This window comes from Harpegnathos saltator, unplaced genomic scaffold, assembly GCF_003227715.2.
Source record: "Harpegnathos saltator strain DR-91 unplaced genomic scaffold, Hsal_v8.6 scaffold620, whole genome shotgun sequence".
Lineage (NCBI taxonomy): Eukaryota > Metazoa > Arthropoda > Insecta > Hymenoptera > Formicidae > Harpegnathos > Harpegnathos saltator.
Genome location: NW_020230450.1, coordinates 574,101 through 598,819, shown reverse-complemented (window position 1 = coordinate 598,819; position 24,719 = coordinate 574,101). Strand labels below are relative to the sequence as shown.

The following is a 24,719-nucleotide window of genomic DNA, read 5'->3' as shown; positions in this document are numbered from 1 at the left end:
ATCCAGCGATCGACACGAGTATCATTGATCCGTCGGCTCGATGAGCAACGAAGATCGGATGACGCTCGCGTCGACTCGTCGAGCGCCGAAAACGCAAAGCACGAAGCGTGCCGCCGACGACGATAAGAATCGACGTACGTGATCTCGGATGATCGTAGGAAAATAAAAGAGGAGGACGCAACGACCGGACGCTTGGCTGTACGCGACCGTTACGTTCGTGACGATAATCGTCATCGTTATTGTTGTTACTGTTATTGTTGTTATTATTACTATGTAGGCAGTCTGAAAAGTTCTCGACCTGACACATACATGGGGCATTAGAAACTGTCAAACTATAATTGCATTGGAAAGTGGCATCCCTGATATAAACCCATGTAAAATTTTATTCGATCTGTCAAGTCATTCGAGCAGTAGCACCAATTGAAAAAGCTTTGTGCAAGATGGCTGCCGCATTTGCTGACAATTGACCAAAAACGCGTATTCGAATGCGTATTTCTCAAGCGTGTTTGGCACATTTTAATCGTTTTAAGCAAAATAAAATGGATTTCAAGCGTCGTTTCATAACTGTTGATGAATCCACCACTATACACCAGAGCGAAAAGAACCTTCCGGAATCACGCTTTAATGATGGTATTGAATTATTGGAAAGACGTTGGAATAAATGTATTGAAGTTTCAGTAGATTATATTGAAAAATAAGACATATTTCACGGCAAAAAAAATTTTCTTTCATTGTTAGGCCGAGAACTTTTCAGACTGCCCTCGTACTATCTTGTCGTGAGACACTCGTCGCTTGTGACGATCGCTGATTTCGGAGACTTCGCTGAGTTCTCGGCAGTTATCGGGCAGGTTGCGACGACGACGTGGAGGACGCGCACGCAAGCTGGTTGCGCCGCGTTTCAACAACCCGGACGCGCGCGACCCACGTTTCGCGTGGCGCCGGGGCATCCTCTCGAGGCCTGCTCTGCGCCCGTGCGGTGAGAATGACGATACCGTTTCGAGAAGTGTCCGCGAACGATTACGGCCGACTGTCCCTCAGCTCCTGATGCAGCAGCCGCGCTGCTTCGGTAATCATGCGGCCAGCAGGTTCTTGATGTTCTTTGGCGTGTTCTCCTCGTTCAAGTGCTTCGTGGTGTAGCGCAGGGCGTTCAGCAGGCCCTCGCTCTTGCAAGGCGGTTGGTCCTTCAGCAGCTTCACACAGCCTTTCACCTGTCAAAATCGCGCAAATCGTCACGAGAGAACACGAGCGGACGACTAGGAGGGGAGGGGGGCGGGGGTACTTCTTCCGGTACTCACATCCACGTTCGAACCCTTTACGAAGGCACCTTGGGGATGTACGTGATCGTAGAGGATCACCAGACCCACCATAACCCTTAAAACAAAGAGCTGGGTCTCCTCTCGTTGGAATTGCGCCAACAGATTCCTGCGGAAAGATATTTCCCGAATTAGCCACGGCGAGAAATTCGCGTTCTCGACGCGGAGTTCTTCTCGGAGCACTTACGGATTTTCCAACATTCGAAGACACACCTTCGCCATCGTGCCGAGCGTTTCCGTGATGTTCTCCCGTGCGATATCCTCGTTCTGGAAAGAGAGAGAGAGAGAGAGAGAGAGAGAGAGAGAGAGAGAGAGAGAAACTCGATATTACGAACAATCGATCAGTTGTCGCGGAAAAACGCGGACGACCTCGTCTATTCTCGAAATCTATTTTTCCCAATCGCCCGAGTCCTTTGTCCTCCCCCCGATGAGTGCCGCGGTTGATGGCGTAGCTTCGCGCCAGCGTATGACACGTGTATTTCCGCACGGCAAATCGACCGAGCTCGAGCGCCGCTCCGATATCTCGCAGCGGCGGCGGATTATTTCGTCATCGATTTTAATTAAAGCGGCCTGCGTGTACACGTCGGACTCTTCAGCGGACTTATTTCTGCTCGTCCGATCGATGCGCGGCTCGCATACAGCCTGTGACAATTTAAATCGCGGAGCACAGGATACCTGTCAATTTTCCGCTTCAGCAGATCCATTATTCCCGTCGACAAATTTCTTTTCTCCGCCGGCTCGCCCGCCCGCCATTATGCCTCGTGTCGATCCCGCAACGCGGTTATTTGTCATCGCCGGCGATCGATCCGCCGGCGAGAGCGGCGATGATTCATTGCGCCGTTGAAAAACATCCCCGCGCCGGAATAATCGATGCATAGGTTTCTTTTTTGCCGGAGTTATTTCACCGAGCGAAGAAAAAGAAACAGGCGACGTCTGCGATCGCGACTGCGCGATCGCGTCTCGAGCTGCGATTGTGTCGCCCGAAGCTTCCCGCGCGCGCGACTCACGATAATGTCGTAACTACTCCGACAGGAAAAATATTCAAGAAGTGAAGAATGTTTATTCAGCGGATACTAATGACATATCTGCTCGCACATGTTATTGCAGTGACAGGATCGTGCTTTTTTTTCCAGACGAGAAAACACACACATCTCGCTGGAGGCGCAGCTTTTCGCGAAAAAGCAGTCGCTTCTTCTGCTTGAAGAGAACAATTTAGCGATTCAAGCGACTTGATAAGCGGACAGGCCGTTCGTACACACCGCGTAAATACTTTTCATCGTTCGCTTAGTTTTCTCCCAACGTACCGGGGGAATCATTTACGTCGGTTTTCCCTCGAAGCCGAGCTCTTCACGTGCTCTCGCGATCTTTCAAGAAGATACATAAAATGTATCGCGACATATATATGTGTACACATTGCATACCCGAGCTCTCGATCCCAACGAAGCGAATAACGACTGCAACGTCTCGCATAATCCGACGCGAAACAGAGCGTTGCCTTTCGCCTCCGGAGGCGGCGTCGGCATACGTCAATTAAGGGGCACACACCGAGGAGGCCTGGATTACCGCAGAGAATTTCGCCTAATTGCCATCAGCTCGCATCTGGCCGGATCGATAATTGTCTCGGCTCTCGGCTACGGGACAAGAGGTCGCGCGAACGCGCGGGAACAATGCGGAGAGGCGATAGCACTTACATCCATCAAGAAGGTAATGGTCGCGTGACTCAGAACCCGAAGCATGGGTGTCGCGTGGGCGTAGAACAAGGACATTCGGTTGGCGAGCTCGTTGCCGACGATCAGGTCCTTCTCGGCGTTGTCCTGCCGCGCGAGCGACGCCCTCGTCAGCGTCCGCCGATAATAACTGAAGTCGTTCTGTATCGCCGGCGTTTTCATCTTGAACTCGTCGAACTTCAGCACGAATTCCAGGATCTCCGCCAATTGCTTCACCAGCGCCTGCTGCGTCTCCAGATGTTGCGTCGGCGAGAGGTTGCCCGAGCACAGTTGCCCCAGAATTTTCGGCACGACCCTTTCTGCGCGCGCGGAAACAAACAAACAAACAAAACGGTCGTGATCGTTGCCAGGCGTCGACAAGGAAAGAGAGAGAGAGAGAGAGAGGGGGGGGGAGTTTCGCGCGAAAAGTGCATCGGCGACGATTCGCGATAATTGTGAACGCGAGGCGTTCACGTCCGAGTTAATTAATACTAATATGGTTGCACACATGCACCGCGGCAGAAGAGCGCTCGGCAAATTAAACGCGTCGATTTAAATTGTGACAATTATAGGATAGTTGATATTGATGGCAAATAATATTCGCGAGCAAAGGACAACGATCGATCATCGAAGCGTCACGCGTCGCCGCCGTCGGGAACAATGCATGCGGGCCTTTCCGCGAAGCAGCAGTGTTTCGACAAGCCGCCGACACTCGGTATAATTAAAAGCTCGCGCGCGCGCGGCTGAGGGCATTTTGCGGGCGCGCGTTCAAGTCCCGCCGATACTCGCGGCCGCATCGAATTTTCTCGAGAGCCGGCGAGTGGCCGAAGGGGAAGCGTTGTTATTTATAGGAGCGGCACGACGCGCTCGCGTATCGGTGCTCGATACGCGAGTGCTTGATGAGCTGCGTAAGACGCGCACCTAGTTCCAGCGAGAACTCGTAGAATCGCTTGAGCTTCGCGACCAACGGCGCCACGGTGAGGTAGGCCTTCCGCTGACACTCCTCCGTCGGCGCCGAGATCGCCTCGCGGATCTCCTTTCCGGCACCCTTGTAGCACTGTATCTCCTCCAGAATGGACTCGGAATTCTTCAGCACTCTCTGCACCGCCTCGAACGTCTCGCGCTCGATATCCGATGGCTGCGCATCTGCAAACAGGCGGAACGCTCGTACGCACGTTGCAACGATCAAACGGAATCACACTCGGCGCTGCGATCCGTCGAGCTTTCTCTGAAGCTCGAGACACGATAATTCAAACGGTATTTGGAACGATATCTCGTTGAAAAGAAAAAAAAAAAATGTAAAATATGTCATCCGCTATCGATCGTTCCCCCCGACACTGGATGCAAGCTCTCGCATCGCGGGGTAGGATTTGCAAAAGTGAGGCTATTTCGGAGGACGATCCGAGCGATATTGAATTAGAAACGAAGTCGCAAGAATATTACCACGTGCTGAAAAGTGAGAAAAGATCGGGTTCGATCGATCGGAGGAAAGAGAACTCCCGGTCCCAAGGAGCGAATTTGGCTCTTTCCTTCCCGGCGAAAACGCCGGCGTTATTCGCTTGTCACGCTAATTCGAGCAATCTCTCTTCCCCGTAGCTTTCTCCGACGTTCGATACGGGCTTCTTTGTCATAGAGAATATTTATATTTAACGCTACTTCAAAGAGGATAAATCGAGCGGTACTTGGCTAAAGATGGAGTCGTAAAATACGAACGCGTGTCTGTTGCTTTCTCCGGCGGCGTTAGGCACTCAAGCTTCTTCGTCGCATCAACGCGATACTTCGCAGAGGATACGGTTCGAGCGATATTTAATTCAGGAGCAAGTCGGAGGAGAAGACGCGAGCGCGTGCGAGAACCGCGGTAAAATAAGTGGCACATCGTGACCGCCGTCGAAGCTCGCGGGGAGAGCAAGGAGAGAAAACAACGAATGCAACACTTACTTTCGAAATCTAAGAAGACATCGTACTTTTGAGGTGTGCAACAGGTTGACTCGTCCCGAGCCAAAAGACTCAAAAGCTTGCCCATCGTGAATGTACAGCTCCTTTCGACGAGGATCACTTTACAACGTGAAAGGCATCTGCAAGCCAAAGCATTACGGTTCACACGAGTAATACGGGCTCGGCCGATACGAGCGATCGTTTAATCCAACGAGCCGCGCAATCACAACGTAGCTGCGTTCAAAGCCACGTCCACCGCAGAGAGATCGGCTCCTCATTTAATCGCGGTCTCTTCAGCCGCGAGATTAAAGACGGTTTCTCAGCCGAAATATCCCACAAGCGGGTGAAAAGAAATTAACCACTTTCTCCGCGGAGTCGAGCCTCAAGAGCGCAACGAGAGCTCGTCGGCCTCGTCGTTTATCGCGAAAACTCCCTCCCGAATTTCCACGTTCACGAGAGCGCCAAGCTCTCGACGCGAGTGACAACTCTCGCGATCGGTCCGAGACTACATTGAAATAGAGCTTTCCGCTCTCTTCCTCTTCCTATATATTCACACACGTTCGTTCTCCAGCCAGGAGATATACGCGCGCGCGCGCGCGCGAACGCGAAACTGTGTCGATGCCGCGGGACAAATGAATTCCGCGAACTCGTCGCGGCGAGGGATGAATCTCGTTGATGAGTTTCGACGAACGGGACGAGCGCCGATGATGAGGTGACCTCACCTGAAGCGGCCGCGAAGGGGTTCCATGCGCGCGCGGCTCGGGCTCGGCGACGGAGGAGAGGACCGACCGGCGATGATTCACGTGGGAACGTCGCGATGGAAGTTTCGACGACCGCGTTGTCTTTTCGCCGTTCTCTCTGTGTGCGCTTTTGTCTTTTCTGCCCTCTCCTTCCCTCTGTGTCGTCACTCGCACGCGCGCGCGCGCGCGCGCGCGCGCGAGGGAACGCGACGATCGACTTTGCGGCTTCTAAAATTGCGAGCGGCGAGATCCCGCCGTGGCGAAGCGCGGCGAACGGCCGCGTTATTTTCGGACCGAAGGCGCGTTTCGCGCTCGTCATCTCCTCGCCGCCGACGCCGAGCGCCGAAAGCTGCACGAGCACGAAATCGATGGCGATCGGGGGATCATTTCACGCGTGTTTCTCTTGTCAATCGCGACAGCGAGACAGTGCGAAAAACAGATTTCAATGGCGGAGAGGTGCAATATTTTTTTCCTCCTTTCAAGGAGCCTCGTCACGCGTCCAAAAGCGCGGTAAAAAAAAATTAGCTTCTCTCGTCAACTTTTAAGGGATACATTTTTCCAGCGGATATTCGCGCCGTAAAATTCATCGAGGCGAGTACCTTGGCAATCCTACAAAACGGTTTGAGCAACTTTCTGAACCCAGACATAGCAGGGTGCCCAATGGGAGAACTTCGTTTCTAGGAACAGATTAATATTAATTAATTAACTGGTGGGAATTTGCCGAGAATGGTTCTCTCACTGAATCATCCGCCGCGTTCCGGACACGAGACCGAGCCAAAACCAAACATTCAACCTGTTTTGCAGCGCACAGTACACCGGCTTTCAAAACTGTTTGAACGCTTTATTTGCATGCGACTCGGGACGCAGCGGACGCCCAGCGAGGAAACTTCATTTCTCCGGCAATTTTTCGGAAAAGAGTCCTCCCACTGGTGCGTCGATTGCGTTTCGCGACCGCGTTTCCAAACAGAGCGTCGACGCGGCATGCTGCAGAAAAACATGGATATTGTCCGACGAGAACGTCCGAGCGGTCGCGACTCGCGACGTCGATTAGCAGCGTGTTCTATCAACGGTCGCGGGCAATATCGATACGCTACGCAACGTAAATAGCCGACGACGCATCGAGAGCCGACGATGCGAAATAAATATTTGCATTTGACATTCCTCCGGCGGCCCGCGCCTGTTTCCGACGCGCGCGCCGCACGTTTGAAGCTGTCCGCCGCGCGACGCACCCTCGGCTGCAACGATTTGCGCTCGCACGTGTCGCGAGCGCGCTTTTCGATCTGTCCAGTCGCTCGCGAAAACGTGCGCGCATGCCGAAACTCCCCCATCCCGCTTGGGACTTCGATATTTAATTTGGGCGTTAATTCGATAACTTTCAAGCTTGTACCTCCCCGTTGACTCGTCATTTAACATTCAGCTTTCAGCCGCGAGATCTTTCTAAACTTGCCCATTTTTTGCCACTTCAAGGCGCACAGTTGGATCTCTATTTCTGTATAAATTAAATGGAAATTTAAAAGTTGAATTGGAGATTTTGAGAAATTAAATTGGGAAATGAAATCCTGGGACTTTTGTGTCTCGATAGAAAATAAATTGATATTGGAGAATTTTTAACGAAAGCTTTCCAACTTAAAAAGTGGAATCCTCCAGAGTCTAGAGATGTTAGGCAGTTCGGGCCGAAGATAGAACGAAATTTTCGACTCGGCTGCTCTCGCCGATTCTCTTCTTGCGAGCGCGTCGTCGCCGCTCAAGACTTGCGTTTCTTCGCCCAACGGCGAAATGCCGAGCCCGAATCCCACAGCCTGACGCTCGCGAACGGCTTTCGCACCACCGCACTGAAACAACAAACCCGTGCGACTTATCCGAAACGATCCGCCAGCGGCGGACTCGACACCAAATAGCCACATTCGCGAGCGATTTGGGTTCAAAGAACTCGCGCACACCCTGCGAACTCGAAGCGTCTCACCGATTGACCGATGACCGGCGACGAAATCATCGCGTGACTCAACGAGTCGAGTAGATACGATCCTCTCCCCCCTCCCCATCTCCGGATTTTCCGATCGCGTCCTGAAGATTTCGGTCGAACGTCAAACTGAATTTTCGCCGATAAATACCGGCCGCGGTATCAGTAGGTGAGTCCGCGCTGAGAAACGAGCGCTCGAGAGCGCGAGGAAAAATTCACACATCGGATACGATTTTCCGTCTCGATAGGTTTCCTCATCGACGTCGATCTCGAATGCAACCTCCGTCCGCCTTGCTCCTGTCGTCGGCTGCCGATAGCGCGGATTTCATCTAAAGAGGGTCTCTTTTCCAAGCGCGGACCCTCCGCTGACGTATAGCAACAACAACAACAACAGCAAGATATAGACAACAATGACGAAGAAAATCACCTGTTCGAGTAATATTTACAGTATCACAAATAGAGACGAGGTCGTTGCGTTTTCGTACCGCCACGTACGTCCCCGCGGCACGGCGGCGGCGGCGGCGGCGGCGGCGACAGGCTCGCCGGCCGAGGAACTCTCTCGGTGTCAGGGTGTCCTGTCGGGCCTTTACGAGGACGCGGCGCCGGTCGCGAGCGGTCGCGTTGGCCGCGTGACGTTTGACGCGCTCACCGTCGCGGAATCGCGACGTAATCGGGCCCGACGGCGCGGACACATGACGCCGACAGGTGCACGTCGAACGGGACGCCGGTGCGTCGCGGGGTCAACGGGCAGACGAGGCGAGTGCAACAACTGTCATCCGGCGGACGGCCATGTTGCAGGTCGCGGGGGTTGCTCGCTCGGCGCGCGAGTCCTTTCCTTATTTGGTAAAACGGCGGCGGCGGCGGCGGCACGCTCGCGCGTGGAAAATCGATGGGGGTTGTTTCGCCGCGAGAACGCTGAGATGGCGCTGGGCCGGGGCTTGCCGAGCGGACCGAGCCGAATTCCCGCTCGTGTAAACTTAGAGCGGAGCGAAAAAACGCCGCGAACCGGCGGCGGATGTCGGAGGATTTCGAAGAACGAGAAGAACGAGAGAGGAGAAAGAGAGGGAGCGAGACAATCCCTGCGGCGAATGTAAGGAAAGATCGAATCGATGGCGACGCAGTTGAGCAGGTTGGGAGAGAGATCGCGGGCGGAGATGGAAAGTTGCACAGGGGGATATGAGTCATCGCGATTATAGACGATGCTTTTAGAGGCTGTCACGTGACGTCAGTACTTAAGCAGCGGAATTTATTCCCGCCACTCTCGCTTCTGCTTCTCCAGACGCGCTTCTCTCGATCAACAGCGGCTCCCCCGGAATTTCCAAAACGTTGCAACTCCCTTCCCCCGTCTTCTCGCTTCTACCGACACCGCAGCCTCAATCTCGCGACAAAGTACAGACACGCGAGAGCGAGAGAGAAGAGAGAGAGAGAGAGAGAAAGAGAGAGAGTTGAGCTTCTCGGGTTTATTTAACGTCGAATTCCACAGGATTTGCGGCGGAGTTGGGGTGATTCAGATACCAAGCAAACACTCCGCCGTCCACGTGACCCTTGACGATCTCCAGCGCTGTCTTTGCATAAGTAAGTCGCCGCCGTTACCGCGCGATTTACGGTAAATGATAACGGATACACACACACGTACGACGACGACGACGACGAGGTGGGAATATTCTCAGGCGAGATCTCGCTCGCGCATTTTTCGGCGCTCGCGATCGATTTCGCGCCTCCTTTACGACGATTGATTCGCCGGCAGGAGAGAATTGATATCCCCTCGCCGCGACTCCCGGACGGTAATAAGATTGATACACGTGCGGTGGATGAATATAGATGTCGAGCAGCCGATACCCACGTGCCTCTCGCGGAGTACCGCTGGCTATTACTACGCTCTCTTCACAGACGAACGCTCGGGGACGATCGAGAGGGAGAGAGAGAGAGAGAGAGAGAGAGAGAGAGAGAGAGAGAGAGATACGGAGGACGGACCAACGGACGGGGTGACGTCGACGTCACGCAAGGGCGACCAACGTCGCTCGGGGTGGACCGAGTCAGCCGGGAGAGCTAATCGAATTAGCATTCGCGCAGCTCGCTCGACATCGCGCGCGCGGTAGGTCGCTTCGATGCTTTTGTGGGTCAACGTGCTCTCGTCGCGTAAACAGACGTCTCGCGATGGACTTCGATTTTTCCGCAATACGGATCCACCCTCTGTCCTCTTGCTTCTCCGTCACCCCGAAGCCCTCGCTGTAAAATGCGGTGCTCCAGCGCTCGGAGCTCCTCTCATCGCGTTCAAATCTACGCGAGATTTCATCTGCCTCGCGACAGCGCGATTGTACGCGCGCTCGCGATGGCTTTCGCAAGCGGCAGCATCATCGAGTCGTCTTGATGTCAAGCCTGGAAGAGAGAGGCTCCCCGCGGAGGAAAATGAGTATCTACGACGGCGCGGATCGCGAAACTTGATCTCTGCAAAGTGACGGAGTGACAATAGCTGCCATTCGCGGCTCTAACACGTTGCCAACCGCTCGGGGTGGTCTCCTGTTTCACGGTGAATCGTTGATCAGGCCGGCTGACATTCGGAAGAATATTATCAGTTTTGCTTCTTTTCTTTCCGTCGGATCGCACTTCGCCGGTTCTTGTATCGCAAACATTGGAGAAGTCTCAGTCGAGATGTGTTATTGCACACGACTCATCGAGCTTCTCGTAGCTTTCAAAGCCCGTGCAGAGAAACAGAATTCTGCTAAGGAAAGAGATTACTCGTTGCGGTTGATTTCTCTCTCTCTCTCTCTCTCTCTCTCTCTCTCTCTCTCTCTCTCTCTCTTCGTGTAACTGTTATTTTATAAACTGTTATAAACTATTTTCTTGAATAACGGTAATTTCAAGGAAGTTTACTGCACTCGAAGGAAAAATTTACGTCCTCTTTACAACCGAATATTTGTTCTAATTATATTAAATCAAAAAATAAAAGTTCAGGTTTAATGAAAAAGGTTTGATGAAAAAATGTTTCGATTAATTTTTGACGTAAGTAAAAGGTATTAATTTAGTTTTAACGAAATTAAAATTTAAAAAGTTATTAAAGTTAAAATAAAAATTCGTTTTTTTCCTGTACGGATTATAAATTTTAGAATATTCTTGAAAAAAGAAGATTAATCAAATTCAATGTATTTTCTTGTTTTAATTTAATATTCTTCATTGAAATACTAGACGTACCAGGTATACAGAACACATCTCAAGTGAATTTAACGTTTATCATGAACCTGTAGATGATAGATTTCTCGATGTAAAATTTATGAAATACTCGAAACAAGTGACGTCTATTAACGTGAGTGCAATATGCACTTTGCTGTGTGCAATAAGACGAAATTCAAACGACTGGTGCGATGCATCAAGTAGTAGTGAAAAAAAGGAACGAGGTCGAAAGCTCAGTTTCATTTCGCAAGTGCGCGATCCGTCGTTTGTTACACTTGCCACGTAAGCTCGCGATCGCGACGAATAGGCGATTTAACTTTACATGTCGTCGCGGCCACAAGTTTTTTGCACTACTCTCTCTCTCTCTCTCTCTCTCTCTCTTTCTCCGTCTCTCGCGCGCTCGCTCTCTCTCTCTCTCTTTCTCTGAATACGGCGATTGGATAATCGTCGGAAATTGTGGGCGAGGATAATCGACGCCTATTAAAGGCCTTTTTGTGCATCAATTCCAGCAAATCAATTGAGATCTCCCCATCGCCGCGCACCCAATCCTCCGGCTTGACATCATCTCTTGCATCCACCATGCGACGCAATAATTTGGCGTTACGAACTTTAATACCCTTATTTATGTCCCACATTTATTACGGGCCACTGCCCAGCTCTGACACTTGATTTCCAGCCGTTTCGTGATATCGGAAAAATTATGCGACTCTCCATCGTGATTGCAGTCGCGAGGCTCGACGGACCCGATCGGGGAACGACTGCGATGAAACAACGAGCTCGGCGCGCTCGCGTTTCCGTCGGTAAACGGATTATCGCTGGAAAATCGCTTTTCCAGGATACAAATATGTGTAGTCCGGCGTTTCAATAATTATCGGCGAATCACTTGGACGTAACGGCGTTCGTTGTGCACGTGACCGAAAGGTTAACAAGTCCCGTCAAATAAAATAAACGCAAACGGGGGGAACGACGTCACTCTTTTTGCCGGAGTGCGTCAAGCGGCCGAGCGCGATATAAATATCATGCAGGCGTAGTTTTCACAAAAACCTATCGTTAACGACACGTTAAACGCAGTGTCTGCGACGAGTATGTGCGCGTAGAAAAAAAGTCTGGTCGCGTCTCTTTAAAGACGATGTACCAGGCTTGTCGGAGGAGGACTTTCCGCGCGTTTCACACGCGTCTTTGTCACGCTATAATGGGAGCGTCGCGTTAATTAAAATTTCACTGACAATGTTAATTAGCCGTATTGTATTAGCCGAGGGCGGGGTGATTTTCGCCGAAATCCGATCTCTCGCGACCTCGCGAGGACGGATTTTCTCTCTGCCGAGCGCCGGATCCCCGATTCGTCGTTTGCGAATTTCTAGCGTCCCGTCGCTCACACGCGATCAGAGCGGCCGAATTTAGAAACGACCATCGATTTTTCGCTGCTTTTTAGGACAACCTGCGATATCCATCGTCGGGCGAAAGGAGCACGAGAGTCGAAACGATACCCCTCTCCGTCGTTTCAACGGCGAGCGAAATTCGCGCCGACCGACTAACCGGAATTTCAAAGTGCTTATTTCTGCTCGTTTGCGAAAATGCCGGCGATGGTTCGGTCGTGCGTTGCCCTCTCGCGCGTTGGACTCTATCTTGGCTCCCGATTACTTTCCTGAATATTTTATCGCGCGCGCTTCTGCCCAGATGGGCATCGCTGATTGCCACGACGTGAAACAATCGATAATGGAAACTTGGCAAAGCTTCCGATCGTATTTATGGGTCGTCTATATGCTGTACCGAATTAAATTCGCATCACACAGTGATGCTGAAATTTTTTTGGCTGATACAGTGATGCAGCGACAAAATATTTTTGGATTTTCACGGTGCATTTTACGTGACACATTGTTTCGAGTAAATTCCGGGGAAATTTACTCGTCGACGTGGAAAGTTTCGGCCAACTAAAAGATAGGGTAGCACCGAAGTACTTGAATTGAACGTAAGAACAAATTCTTCTCTCTTGTGTTAAATTTCAAAAAATTGATTTTTTCGTGCATTTGTATATTTTGAAAGAATTCCCCTTTTGTTAATTCTTTTGACACACACGGAGAGAACATTGCGGCAAAAATCACGCTGGAATGATCTTTTTTGCCGCAATATAAATCTGCTCTACACCGATATCGCGGTATGGATTACTACAGAAACAGTAAACAATAAGGTACAACAAAACGAAACAAAACACCCAACTAACACTGCGCAGCGAAATATTACACGAGCGTACCATCGAAAAAATCATTAAAAAACACATATGAATTTCTGCACGGGCCAAGATTGCGAAATTTACGCCGTAATTTCGGCCGCGATATTTTCTCCCTCTTGGTGGCCAGCTCGAGACGCGTCGGACGAAACTCAACTGGAATCATCCTGCAAACGAGTGCGCACCTGTCCGTCCACCTGGGCGGTTGGCCCAGGCGATTTCTGGCCGCGGGACCGCGTCGGCCGCGACCGCGCGGCGGTTTCGCGCGCGCTGCGGCCCTGACAAGTGTGTGCGTACGGCAGCACGCATTAGCGCGAGCGCCTTAATATGGTAAGTGTGCACGCGGCTGAAATGTCACCGAGGCACGTAAGCGACGACGCTCGGTGCGCGTCTACGAGAGCACGACGCCTCGTTAAGTCATACACACGTGCGCGAGAGCGTCGGCTGTGTGCCGAAGCGCGGCTTTGCACGGTCTCTCTCTCTCTCTCTCTCTCTCTCCCTCTCTCTCTCTCTCTCTCTCTCTCCCTCTTTCTCTCTCTCTCTCCCTCTTTCTCTCTCTCTCTCCCTCTTTCTCTCTCTCTCTCTCTAGCGCGCGCGAGCTCCCTCCGTCTGTCGGTCGTGTGACCCTGCCCCTTTTAACGACGGAGCGGATTAATTAGCGGGGATAGCGAGATCCGACGCTCCCCGGGCCCGAGGAGAGACGAGAGCTCGATACGTTCGATAAACAAGGGCCGCCGCGATGAAGTAACCGACTTTCCAGCGGGCTCGTAAAAGCGATTTCACGCTGGAGCAGGAAAGAAAGAGACGGAGAGGGAGAAGGGGGGCAGGGAGGTCGCGTGCCTCGATAGCCACTGGGAAGGATAATTACACGACTGCCATCATGGCTGACTCGAGATAGCGATTTGTGTCCCGGGTCTCGTCGTAACCCACTTTCGGCGGCAATTTCCAGGGACACTCTGCCTGGACGTCGCTACGGGAAGAGCGGGTTGCGCTCGCGGGACTTTCCTCTCGAGGATGCCCGTCTTCGCGGAGAAAGAACTCGTTAGGTTCGTGTTGCGCGATAAGCTTTTTATAAGACGCGGATAAATACGGTGAGACGATAAAAAAGAACGAAGCGGGAAGGAGAGTTATCAAGACGCTTCCTCGTGAATTCGCCGCTGGAGAGATTTCCGAGGGAGCCAAAGGTTCCTCGTCTTGGCACTTCGAGCTTATCGATTTAGCTTATCGATCACTTGTCGTTCCGATATCACGGATATCAAACGCACGGCTATTAAACAGCCGTCTGCTGCCGGCCGACGGCGAAATTGTCTCACGTTCATTGCAGCGCCGATGACAGTCGCCGGCCGCGGTGTTCCTTTGTCGCGGGGGTCGAAACTAAACAATAGTGGGAACGAGAATGATCCGCGAGCTCTCTCGGGAAAGCAGAGACCGCCAATTATTTAACAAACGATGGCGGTTCAAGGAGCGTTCGTAAGAGCGCAGTCAACGGGCACGGGAAGAATGGATGCATATTGCGAAGTTGGTAGCGCATAATAGAAAGAGAGAGAGAGAGAGAGAGAGAGAGAGAGAAAGAGCTCTTATTGTTCCGTGACCGATTAATAGCAAAAGTTACTTTTTCTCGCTTCCTCTGCTCTCGGCCTTTACGTAACGAACGTCATTTCGTCGTTCGCTCGGCCGATTCTGTTTCCAGCGTGCTCCATGAGCCGGCCGTTAACGAACGTTTTTAATCAGAGAGCGACTCGGCGAGGACGAGCCGGGCCTGAGGAACGGAAATAAACTCGCCTCGTTCGACGAGCGAAGCGCGACGGGACCGCGCCATTGCGCGGCCGCAACGTTAGAAAGCGAACTTAGACGACACGTTTTTCTGCGTGCTTACGCCATTGGCCAAGCTGGGGGGATATCGTCATATCCCGGACGAAGACAGGAAACCTCCGAGTAAAATCCCCCTCCAGCGGTGAACGCGTATGCGTCAACGAGCATCGGCGTGCGTTTGATTGTAAATGAAAGCGGAAAAGAAGCGACGGGCGAAAGAGAGCCGAGTGATGATCGGCGCGATCGCTTTTCTCGTGCCCGTCCGCGGGAAAATCGCGATCGCGCTCGGCATCGCGGGATCGATCGCGAGGTCGGGGACATTTTATTTAGACACTCGAATCGACGCGCGATGGAGAGGCGCTTGTACATCCGAATCGTGAGGATTAACAACAACAAATTCAAGCCGGTTCGAGTGAATGCGAAGGAAAGGCGGAAACGGAAATAAGAGGGATAATAACAATGAAGAGAACCGAGAACGAAAAAGTATCTGGAAAATGAAAAAATATTTATATTCAGTAGGTACTAGCGACGTATTTTTATTTGGATTCTTTCATTCGAGTAGAATAAAAAAGTGCTTTTCACACGAAAAGCTACGGTTTTAAAAATTCTAAAAGTTCTAAGAAGAGGAAAGGATTTTTCTCATTTGGGAAAAATTTCTTCTCGGCGTAAAAATATGTATATAGAGTAGAGGCAGATGTTAGCATAAAAAGGATAAATGTATATATATATATATATATATATATATTTAATTTTCATGTGTCCTTTCTCTCAGAGAAACATGGTGGGGGGTAAATAACAAAGGATTAAATGTCGTGTTTTCGTTCGACGAAGGAAGATCGTTAGAATTCGGAATGCCGCAGACACGCATCGCGTGTAAGACGCGTATGATCTGGAATTTCGGTTTCAGCTAAAGTCGTGTAAACATGTTGGGTACGGAGGCAATAAATTAGCGGGAATACCGAGATTGACCCAGAAAATCGAATATCGCGGCACAAAGTGGGCTTGTAATTGAGGCAAGTGACTCGCATGACATTATAAAACGTTAAAGCTGCGAGTGCATGCACGGTTGATGCGGTCTAATTTCACTACATGCGCCGCGAGCGCATGCGAGATTCCAGGGACACGGTATATCCGTTTCGGTACCCTTAACATTTAGCGCGTGACGTAACGCTGATAGCCGCGCTTTACTCCGCAGGGTTAGATAAAGCCTCGCCGAATAAGTAGAACAAGAAACTTTCCTTCTCCACTCGATCTCTTTATTATTATTCTTCTCATCAGAAATAGCGTTGGAGAAATTTTGATGCAAACTTTTGATAAAAAAAATAGCGGGGGAGAAATTTTTATGAAATTTAAAGACACGTAAGAGGGAAAAAAAAAATTACGGACTATGTTGAGTTTCAGGATGGGAAAAAACGGGAACGGAAGATCATTGCGTGATATTAAAAATTGTAAGAAAAGTGAAGTTGAGATAATCACTTCTGTAGCATTATATTCCTGAATCCTCTTCGTTGATTCGTTGAAACGCGACGGTATTTTTAAAATTGATAAACGCGGACGAAACCTCAACTCGGACCCAACCATAAATTGTATTAAAAGTGCAAAGCGGCATACGACGTATGCAAACAAAAGGAGGAAAAACGATCTTCGATGGTGGCCTGGGTGTTGACATTACGGCCCAACGGGCGTTAACATCGATGAATAAATAGCGTAACGATGCCTTCAGAGAAGCGTCGCCGACCGCTGAAGGTCACGCTGCTTTCGGGAGCAATAATATACGTGAGTACGCAACGATCGCGACTATAACAGTCTCCGACGCGAAGGTAAACACATCGGGAGACACGTCGCGCGCGCGATCTCCCGCTTTTCCGTCTCAATCGAAGTGTGTGTGCGAGTGAGATTTCATTGTTACGTGTTGCTTCGTCGTACGCGACGTACATCGCGCTAGGATCATCCCGAGGCACGCCAGCGTGTTGGAGAGTCTTGAGGGTACCTATCCACTCTTCATTTTTATTAATATTGAGAAAGAAATACAGATTCTCGGGCCCCTCCCTGCCGCCTCTGTATTCTCGCCACGTGAGCGGCCTCCAATATCGCTAATCGGGAAACGCAATTTTTGCTTCAGATCCAGCAGAATCCACGACCACACGGGGTCGTTGCGGTCGCCGGGGGTGCAGTTCCAGTGGATGCGGATGCCGCACCGGAGGACCCGGTTCGAGCCAAGCAGAGCCGGCTCGAAGGTGAGTTTACCGACCTCCAATTAACTTGAATTTAGCTCTCCGTCACCGGAAACAGGAGATGTAGTGGTCGGAGTAAAAATCGTCTGACGTCTACGATCGCGAAGGTCTAACTTAAACTCGTATTTTTGAGCGAACTTTTTCATCGAACCGAAAAGCTAAAAATTAGACCCAAGTCTAATCGACGTTTATTTCTTGTTCTAGATCCGCAGCAGAACGTGGCCGGCTCTGACAGCGGCAGTTGGGTGAGTCTGTGACACAGATACAAAAAAGATACGAAAGGTTATTGAGGTGATGGGTGCTTGTAGAATCTCGTGAGAATCAATGCGATTTACTTCGTAGATTTTTCTATGAATTTTGCAAACGTACGTTGCTCGGAATAACAAGGAGATTTTTCTCTCAACTTCCGCATTCCGCGAAAAAGATCGAATATTTACTTGTGCCTCTTCGGGTGTATATTTATTCCTCTTATTAAAGAATTGATACGTCTTTCCTGCGTCGGATATATTTACCACTAATCTTTCCGGAAAGCACACATGCCAATGTCCAGCTTTTGTTACGCTCTATTCAACGCATAGAATCCCTCACGACGGAACAGTTGATTCAATGTAATCATCTCATTGTTTCGAGCAGCACAATATGCGCATCAGAAATGCGCCGGCGCACGCGTGTTGCGCGATTGTTGAATTCGTTGGCGTCGATAAGTTCTGCGATAGTCGCGATTATCAATATTCTAAATTCTCCATTCGTGACCTCGCGGATTATCGATATTCCCAATTCGTCATTCGCGACTGCGCGATTATCCGCATTCGAGATTCTTTATTCCCGAGCGGCGATGTTATTTGAATCAGAGTCATCGCAAAATTCGATATACATGTTTGTCTACGCGCTAAATTAAAATTCTCATAAAACGACAAGCACGTTCTTTCGGCGAAGCGCCACCGTCCGCGAAACGGCACATTTTCCTTTTCCGTTTCTCCCTCAATCTTCGATCCTGAGACTTTTATTCGCGATTCGCGACCCTTCGGTCGGTGTATCTCGCCGCAGCTCTAAGATTCACCGCGCGTCTCGCACTTGTCATGTTCAATCGCCCGAGTACGTCAGAGCCGTCGCGTTCGCGACGTGCACTGCGATGTAACGCGCAGCGGAGCGAAGCGCACGAGGAGCGACGTGCGGCCGCTGGACGACTGGATGCTGAGGACCGGCCTTGGACCTGAACCTGAAACGTCGTTGGACGTCGCGGGACACGAAGGCGGGCCGGTGAGTGTACAATCTACGCGCTCAAAATGCTCCTTGTGATACGTGTAGCCGCACGTGTAGACGCGAGTCGCATTGATTCGACCGAGAAAACAAAATAGTCGGGCGCGCTTTTGTCGCCCAGCGTGCGCAAATTCGACGCGAGATCGATATGGCTGGTATAATAAAGCTGCAATAATAGCAACCATTTCAACAACAACCGTTGCAATAATAATGAACCGCGAAGCAGACTGCTCCAAGCGAAATCCACCGGGCATCACTAACAGGACATCTTCTCGAGCCGGTGCTCGAGAATTCTCAGGGTTTTCCCTTCTTTCTTCGCGAAAGGCCTGGACGATGTCACGTTTCCTCTTCAACGCGCGCCTGAGTAAGAGAAACCGCGACGACCCGCATATAACCGCGGATACATCGAAAGCTAACGCCCGCGGAATACAACCTCGCCCCCTCCCCCCCCCCTCCCCAACGCATCTGGTACTGATAAAAATTGTTTGTTCGGACAAACGTTTTCCGGAAGCGTTTTCCGATACCCAGGGCGATCTCGGGATCAACAAGTTTGCCGGTTACCACCGCGTCGGCGCATTAATCTCGCGGTGCTCGATTTTTCGAGAGTTTTCGAAATCGTCGAGTCCCCGCCGCCTCTCACCCGCGGTGTTCCCGGCTCGCCACTCGAGAACAGCCGCGTATATCGGAAAACGCGCACAACATCCGCGGGGCTGGGCCGATGGAATTACAATTCCATTATATTCCATCGCGTTTCCTCCACCCGGCGACTCCCAGCCGGTTCCTCTCGCGACCGCGCTCGCGATTCCGAGCGGAAAATTCGCGTTTCTCCCCTTCCCGCCGCGCCGCGGCCGATCGACCAGCGCGCTAGTATACAGCCGGAGAATCGATTTTCATCGAGTTCACCGGGCCGCGGAAATTTTCGACGGCGCCGAGCCGATCGATACGAAACACGGTTGACGATGAGAGGCCGCCGCTCTCTTTCTCACACGCTCTCGCCGAAAGTTTCCGAAGCCGGCGGGCGATCGAACGCGCGCGACCTACTTGCCGAATGCCCACGGCTGGGCCTACCGCGCTCCGATTAGCAGCCAGCGAGATATCCGATACGGCAATTAAGTCACTTCCGAGCGCGGCTTAACGAAGGGGTTTGCAGCCTTCGGTCGGCTATCGCGACGTCTCTCGCGACGCCGGCGATTCACCGCACCGAGATGGAAGTGACAGAAGATACGACTCGCCGCGACCGAAATAGGAAAGCGCGACGGATGTCACGTCCGTTGTCGCGTCGTTGCGTCACTCGTTCGCTCACGGACGCCGGGCTTATTGACGATTATGCGCGAAACGTGCACTTTCCAAGTTCAAGTTCTCCTTCGGCGCGCGCGGGCTAACGAGAAAATCGACGTCGTTGTCGGCGGCGAGGTCGATCGTTTGTAGCGGACGAAATCGTGCCGCAATCGCGAGACACGTGCGCGCGCGCAAATTATTCCGCTTGTTTCGAGCACCGCGGTTTCCTTCGAGCCGCGATAACAGGTCCCTCCCTCTTCCCTCCTCCTTCCCCTGACATCTTCGCCCGTGCCAAACCGCGAAAACGACAGTCGCGCCCACCGTGACGCTCGCTCTTATTGGTAACGCCCGCATAAAAGAATCCTCCGTTTACCGTTTGCGATTACAGGAAATTAATATCTCGGGGGAAATAGAATAAGATGACACGATAACGTTCGCATCATCGCGTGGCGATGCCGACTGCGGGTGAGACTGGCGTGGAAATACGCGGGAAATAAAGCAAAGGCAGCTAGAACATTTTTGCAATCTTGGGCCGTACATTTTTGCAGTCTTCGGCCGGGGCTTGGCTGAAATGCTGGTTTGATATTTCTTTGAATATATCACGCGACGGTCTTTGACCGTTTGCTTGAACGTTTTGTAGTGCTTTTTGCACTACTCACTATTTCCTTCCAACAATTCCTACTACGACATAGTCCGGCTTAATGAGAAAGCATCGTAAAAGATACATATAATTTCAACGTGAATTTTACCATGCAATTTTACATATTTAATTTTCTTACAATGCTTTCTCCGCGCAGCAATTTATGTATATCGAAACACGTACCTAATTATTATTATATATTATTATATATTATATACATATACTAAGACGTTCTAATTATTTTTTAGAAATTGGTAAGCTTATCTACCGCGCATATAAAGAGCAGATTAATCGAATGAAATTTACTTAATTTATATGTATATTCCGTGCTGAAAGCATACAAACACCTGAATTGAAAGATCAAACTTGAAACCGCGATACATCCCGGCATTCTTTCCTAAACGCGCGAAACTTAATTCGACGAGATATCACGGCTGGCGGCGCGTCTGGTGGAACGTTCTAATTATTTTTTAGAGATTGGTATTTTTATTTGCTGCATTTAAACAGCAGATTAATCTAATTAAATTCACTGTATATATATATATATATATATTCCATGCTGAAAGCATACAAACATCTGAATTGAAAGATCAAACTTTAAGAACCGCGATACACGTCCCGGCACTCTTATACCTAAACGCGCGAAAATTAATTCGACGAGATATCACGGCTAGCGGCATGGAACCGCGCGAGGAACCGTGACGAGAACAGCTCGTGATAAATAAACGCAGATAAACGATCATTCGCCGTTTAATTAATTGCACCTATTAATTAAGCCAACTGCGTCGTCCTTTCGCTCGGGCAATCGCAGCCCGAGCAATGCGCTTTCTATCGGCGCGGGAGAAACTCCTCGAAAAGCGCCGCGGGGAAGTGTTATCGCTGTCGATCGCCGCGTATGAGGTCGAAATCTGCAATTCCATGTGTACCGAGCATAACGAAATTCTTTCTCGCGCCTTCGGCACGCGAGCCTCGCGCGCGTATGTTCCCCGTGAGCGAACGTGTCACGGAATACTCGCTCGTACACGAGAATTAATTCTCCACGAAGGTTCGTTACGGGCATCACCTTGAAGCGTCGATCGGCGGTGAGGCGCCGGCGTGGAAACGACGAATCACCATCGATCGGCTCCGCGAAATCCTCGCGAACGACGAGGGACGCGATCGCGACGATGACAGGCCGCGAAATTAGCGAGAGATCGCGTGCGTATCATTTCGAGATCGTGAATCACTTCCTGCGTTCGCTATCGCGCCGCCTGGCATTGGAAGATTTCAATTGTGACGTAGTGCGCGCACACGGAAATGAATGCTCGTTTTCTTTCCTCTTTCTCTCTTTTTTCTCATACTCGACTGAACATTACTTCCTTTGCGCGAAACGTCCCGCGTGATGGACGCGATTATTCGTTTCGCGGAGACATCTGTCTCTCGCTGGCAGCGAGAAAGACGCATTGCTCTTCGTATCTGCTCTCTATGATTGAGGTTAACAGTTGGCTTTACGGGTTACCGCGATAACGGGAGCGATAACCGCGCGAGGCACATTTAAATCCGGCGCGTGACAACACCTATACGACGGCGCGGTGTGTCTCGCTTGGAAATTTTGATATTCTGTCCGAATTCACAGTGAAATAATTGGCGATTGAGTGTGACGCTCGAGGTGACGCAGTCGAACTTTGCTGAGCAATTTACATCAATATATATATATATTTTTTTTTTTTCTTGGCACATTTTGGAATGTTGTATCGAGGATAGCTGCGGGAATAATCAAGTATTTACAGGACTTTCTTATATTCTTCTCAGTTTGACTCGTATAATATATAAACAGTATTTTCTCTTAACGCACAATTTGTAGATATGAAATATTTAACTTACATCATTTATCGATTGAAGAATGAAGAGCTCGAGCGGGTTTTTAGATTAATTAATCAAATTCGTCGATTGTTACACCCATCGATAGAAATATTCGTTGAGGCAAAATCAGACTGACGAGCGGCAGTAATGCTCAGTAGAAGAACCAAAATGTCGATATGTAAATATGAAGAATATGAAAACGAAATCTGCCCGCGGGACAATATTCCAAACAATAATAAGGTCGAACGATTGGAATAACGTAACGTAACCTCCGAACCATCTTTCTTCCTTACATCAGCGCCGTAACCAACAGTTAAATTCGTAAACATATAAACGATATGCAAAGAAAAGCCAACATTTTGCTTCCTCTGTCGCGCATCACTTTCGCATCACAAAGACCGACTCCCTCGGCTCTCGTTGGCTCGTTCTTGTACTAACATTTTGGTCTCGAAGCCCCGGAAAAATTGGTCATCTCGGGAGACGATGAGTCGCGGGCGAGACGAACTGCACACACCCGCGAGACATGCTCGTGTATAGCAGGGGTTGAGGGTGGGGGTGCAAGAGAAAAAGAATCTATTTACCTTGTGACGAGGCGAGACGAGCCGTGGCATCGCTTAACTACCGAATTTATTAAACGGATGACGGAACGTGAGAGACAGATAGAGCGGCCGTTTCACGAATAGCCGACCACCACCGTCCGCATCGTTCTCCTTAGCTGGTTAATATGCACTTCCGGTGTCGCGGAGGGGCAACGCAGGGGCAGCAGCGGGAACCCGCAACGCCGCGCGACACTTCCTCAAAAGTACTCCGGTCCTCCGCTCGAAAGCTCGCCGCGAAAGGATTTAGCGTCGCGCCAGTAGATAACGTTTATCGCGCTCGCGCAACCACACGCGCGGCGCGCCGGTGTGCGTGCGTGCGTGCGTGCGTGCGTGCGTGCGTGCGTGCTTGCGTGCGTGCGTGAATGCGTGCGTGTGTACTCGTGGAATACCGTGATAATGGTCCCCTTGTGTGTCCGCCGCACGCGAGCGACGCTCGAGAGACTCTCTATCTCCCCTCTAATGTTTATTCAAACATCCGCGCGCGCGGATTGAAAAGTCGCCGCGCGCCTCGACCGGCCCGAATCGATCAGTCCGAAATCGATCGCGCCCGCTGGCCGAGTCCGCGATGGGGATTTCCCCGCTTGCGAGGGAAGAACGAGAGGCGCTCCCTCCGTGCGTTTCCCGCGAGGCAAGCTTCGAGAGATTTCGCTTCGAGTCTGACCGCTGGAGCGAAGGAAGACGGCGCGGCGCCCGGCTTGGCCGAGTCCTCGGGACGGGGCACGGTTCCACGTACGATCCTCTCTCGCTGTTCGCTCCTTCGTCGCGGCACGACCGACGGCACGACACTAGTCTCGCAACGGTTGTTGCACTACTGTCAAAGCCGCGACAGTCCGCTTCGCGCGCCGCGCCGCGCCGCGCCGCGCCGCGCCGGCCCGGTCAGCTGGACGTCCCCACTCCCGCGCGGACGTCATCGCCACCCACAGCGTGTGCATCACAACAGAGCGTCGCGCCGGTTAAAGCACCCCGCTGCGCGCGACAGGGGGAATCACAATCGCCGGGAGAATTCGCGCGACACGCATCGGGTGTGCACGCGAATGGCATTCTCTCGGTGCGTTCGGGTGCGAATGTGGAGCCCGCGCGAGTGTCCGCGCGGAAAAAACAGCTTCCTTGCTGCAGCCGGGTTTGTTGTCTGGCGAAGGAGGGGGGGTGGGGGGACAGGAAAGCCGACTCGGGAAAGTCGGTTTTGGGGTGCGGAAAGAGTCCCGCTGAGAGTTTCCTTTTTCGCTCGGTTTTCGCTCCGCGGAAACGGACGCGTTTCTCATTACCGAATTTTCGTCCGCGCGGCGCATATTTGGTTACGCGAATTTTAAGATTGTTTCTCTTTTTTCTTTTTATTCTGTCACACAAGGAAAATGTGGCGAATTTATATTTAATACTGCCAACAGAGCGGTAATGCAACGCTTGCTTCGCCTCGAACTCGAGGAATAATCCGACGACTGGACGAGAGAGAAATTGAAAATGCGATTATCAGATTACGAATCAAATATCAGATTGCAGTTGGGAGATGTGAAATCGTAACAATTGTTGCCAGCCAGCGGCCACGCTCATTTGTCTTCTCTAGAAAGTTGTTAGATTCTTTAAGATTTTTTCGATTTTTGCGGTGTAACGTGAATTCAATTTCGATCTGCTAATCCGATCGCGAAGCGTTACAGAGAATGATGATGCAGATAGATTATGTGTTTTAGAGCAGATAACACCATCCACCCCAGTCATCCCCGGGGGGGGGGGGGGGAGGGAGAATCAGCCAATAACGAGCCAATAATGAGCTGGAAAATTGAATCTGAAGCCCGTGCAGTAGCTAGCTACTAGCTTTTGAGTTATGTCGGTCGGTTAAATTTCTACCTGGATGAATCCAATACAGTTTGAACAGTCTTTTTCCCCCGATGCGGTTTAAAACTCAACCGCCGGTCCGTCGAGAGCACTCAGCTTGAGGGAATCAATCATAAACGAGTTCGCCCATCGGGCCATTGGCAGCGTTTCCAACTGCATCGAGAAGAAAGCA

General features: G+C 50.9%; 1 protein-coding gene across 6 annotated transcripts; it reads right to left on the bottom strand.

The window, feature by feature from the left end:
• Positions 1-692: 692 nt before the first annotated feature.
• LOC105190022 (protein FAM49B) lies at positions 693-23,538 on the bottom strand. 6 transcript variants are annotated; one of them, XM_025304534.1, is made up of 7 exons: positions 22,700-23,538; positions 4,958-5,094; positions 3,941-4,165; positions 3,005-3,339; positions 1,501-1,580; positions 1,296-1,422; positions 693-1,208 (listed from the first exon to the last, which is right to left on the bottom strand). In XM_025304534.1, exons 2-7 carry the CDS (start codon positions 5,040-5,042, stop codon positions 1,071-1,073), a joined length of 990 nt encoding a protein of 329 aa, XP_025160319.1. In that variant the 5' UTR covers positions 5,043-5,094; positions 22,700-23,538; the 3' UTR covers positions 693-1,070. The 6 variants fall into 6 exon arrangements, with proteins under 6 accessions (XP_025160319.1, XP_025160320.1, XP_025160321.1 ...); XM_025304535.1 differs by having other exon boundaries at positions 23,107-23,538; XM_025304536.1 differs by having other exon boundaries at positions 23,379-23,538.
• Between the last annotated feature and the right edge of the window lie 1,181 nt (positions 23,539-24,719).

Bases quoted from the DNA above. Each gene is read 5' to 3' on its own strand.
- LOC105190022 (XM_025304533.1), bottom strand. From the start codon at position 5,702: ATGGAACCCCTTCGCGGCCGCTTCAG. The intron at 1,423-1,500 runs GTAAGTGCTCCG...ATCTTTCCGCAG, and splicing joins CTTCGAATGTTGGAAAATCC to GAATCTGTTGGCGCAATTCC. The intron at 1,209-1,295 runs GTGAGTACCGGA...CGATTTTGACAG, and splicing joins TAAAGGGTTCGAACGTGGAT to GTGAAAGGCTGTGTGAAGCT.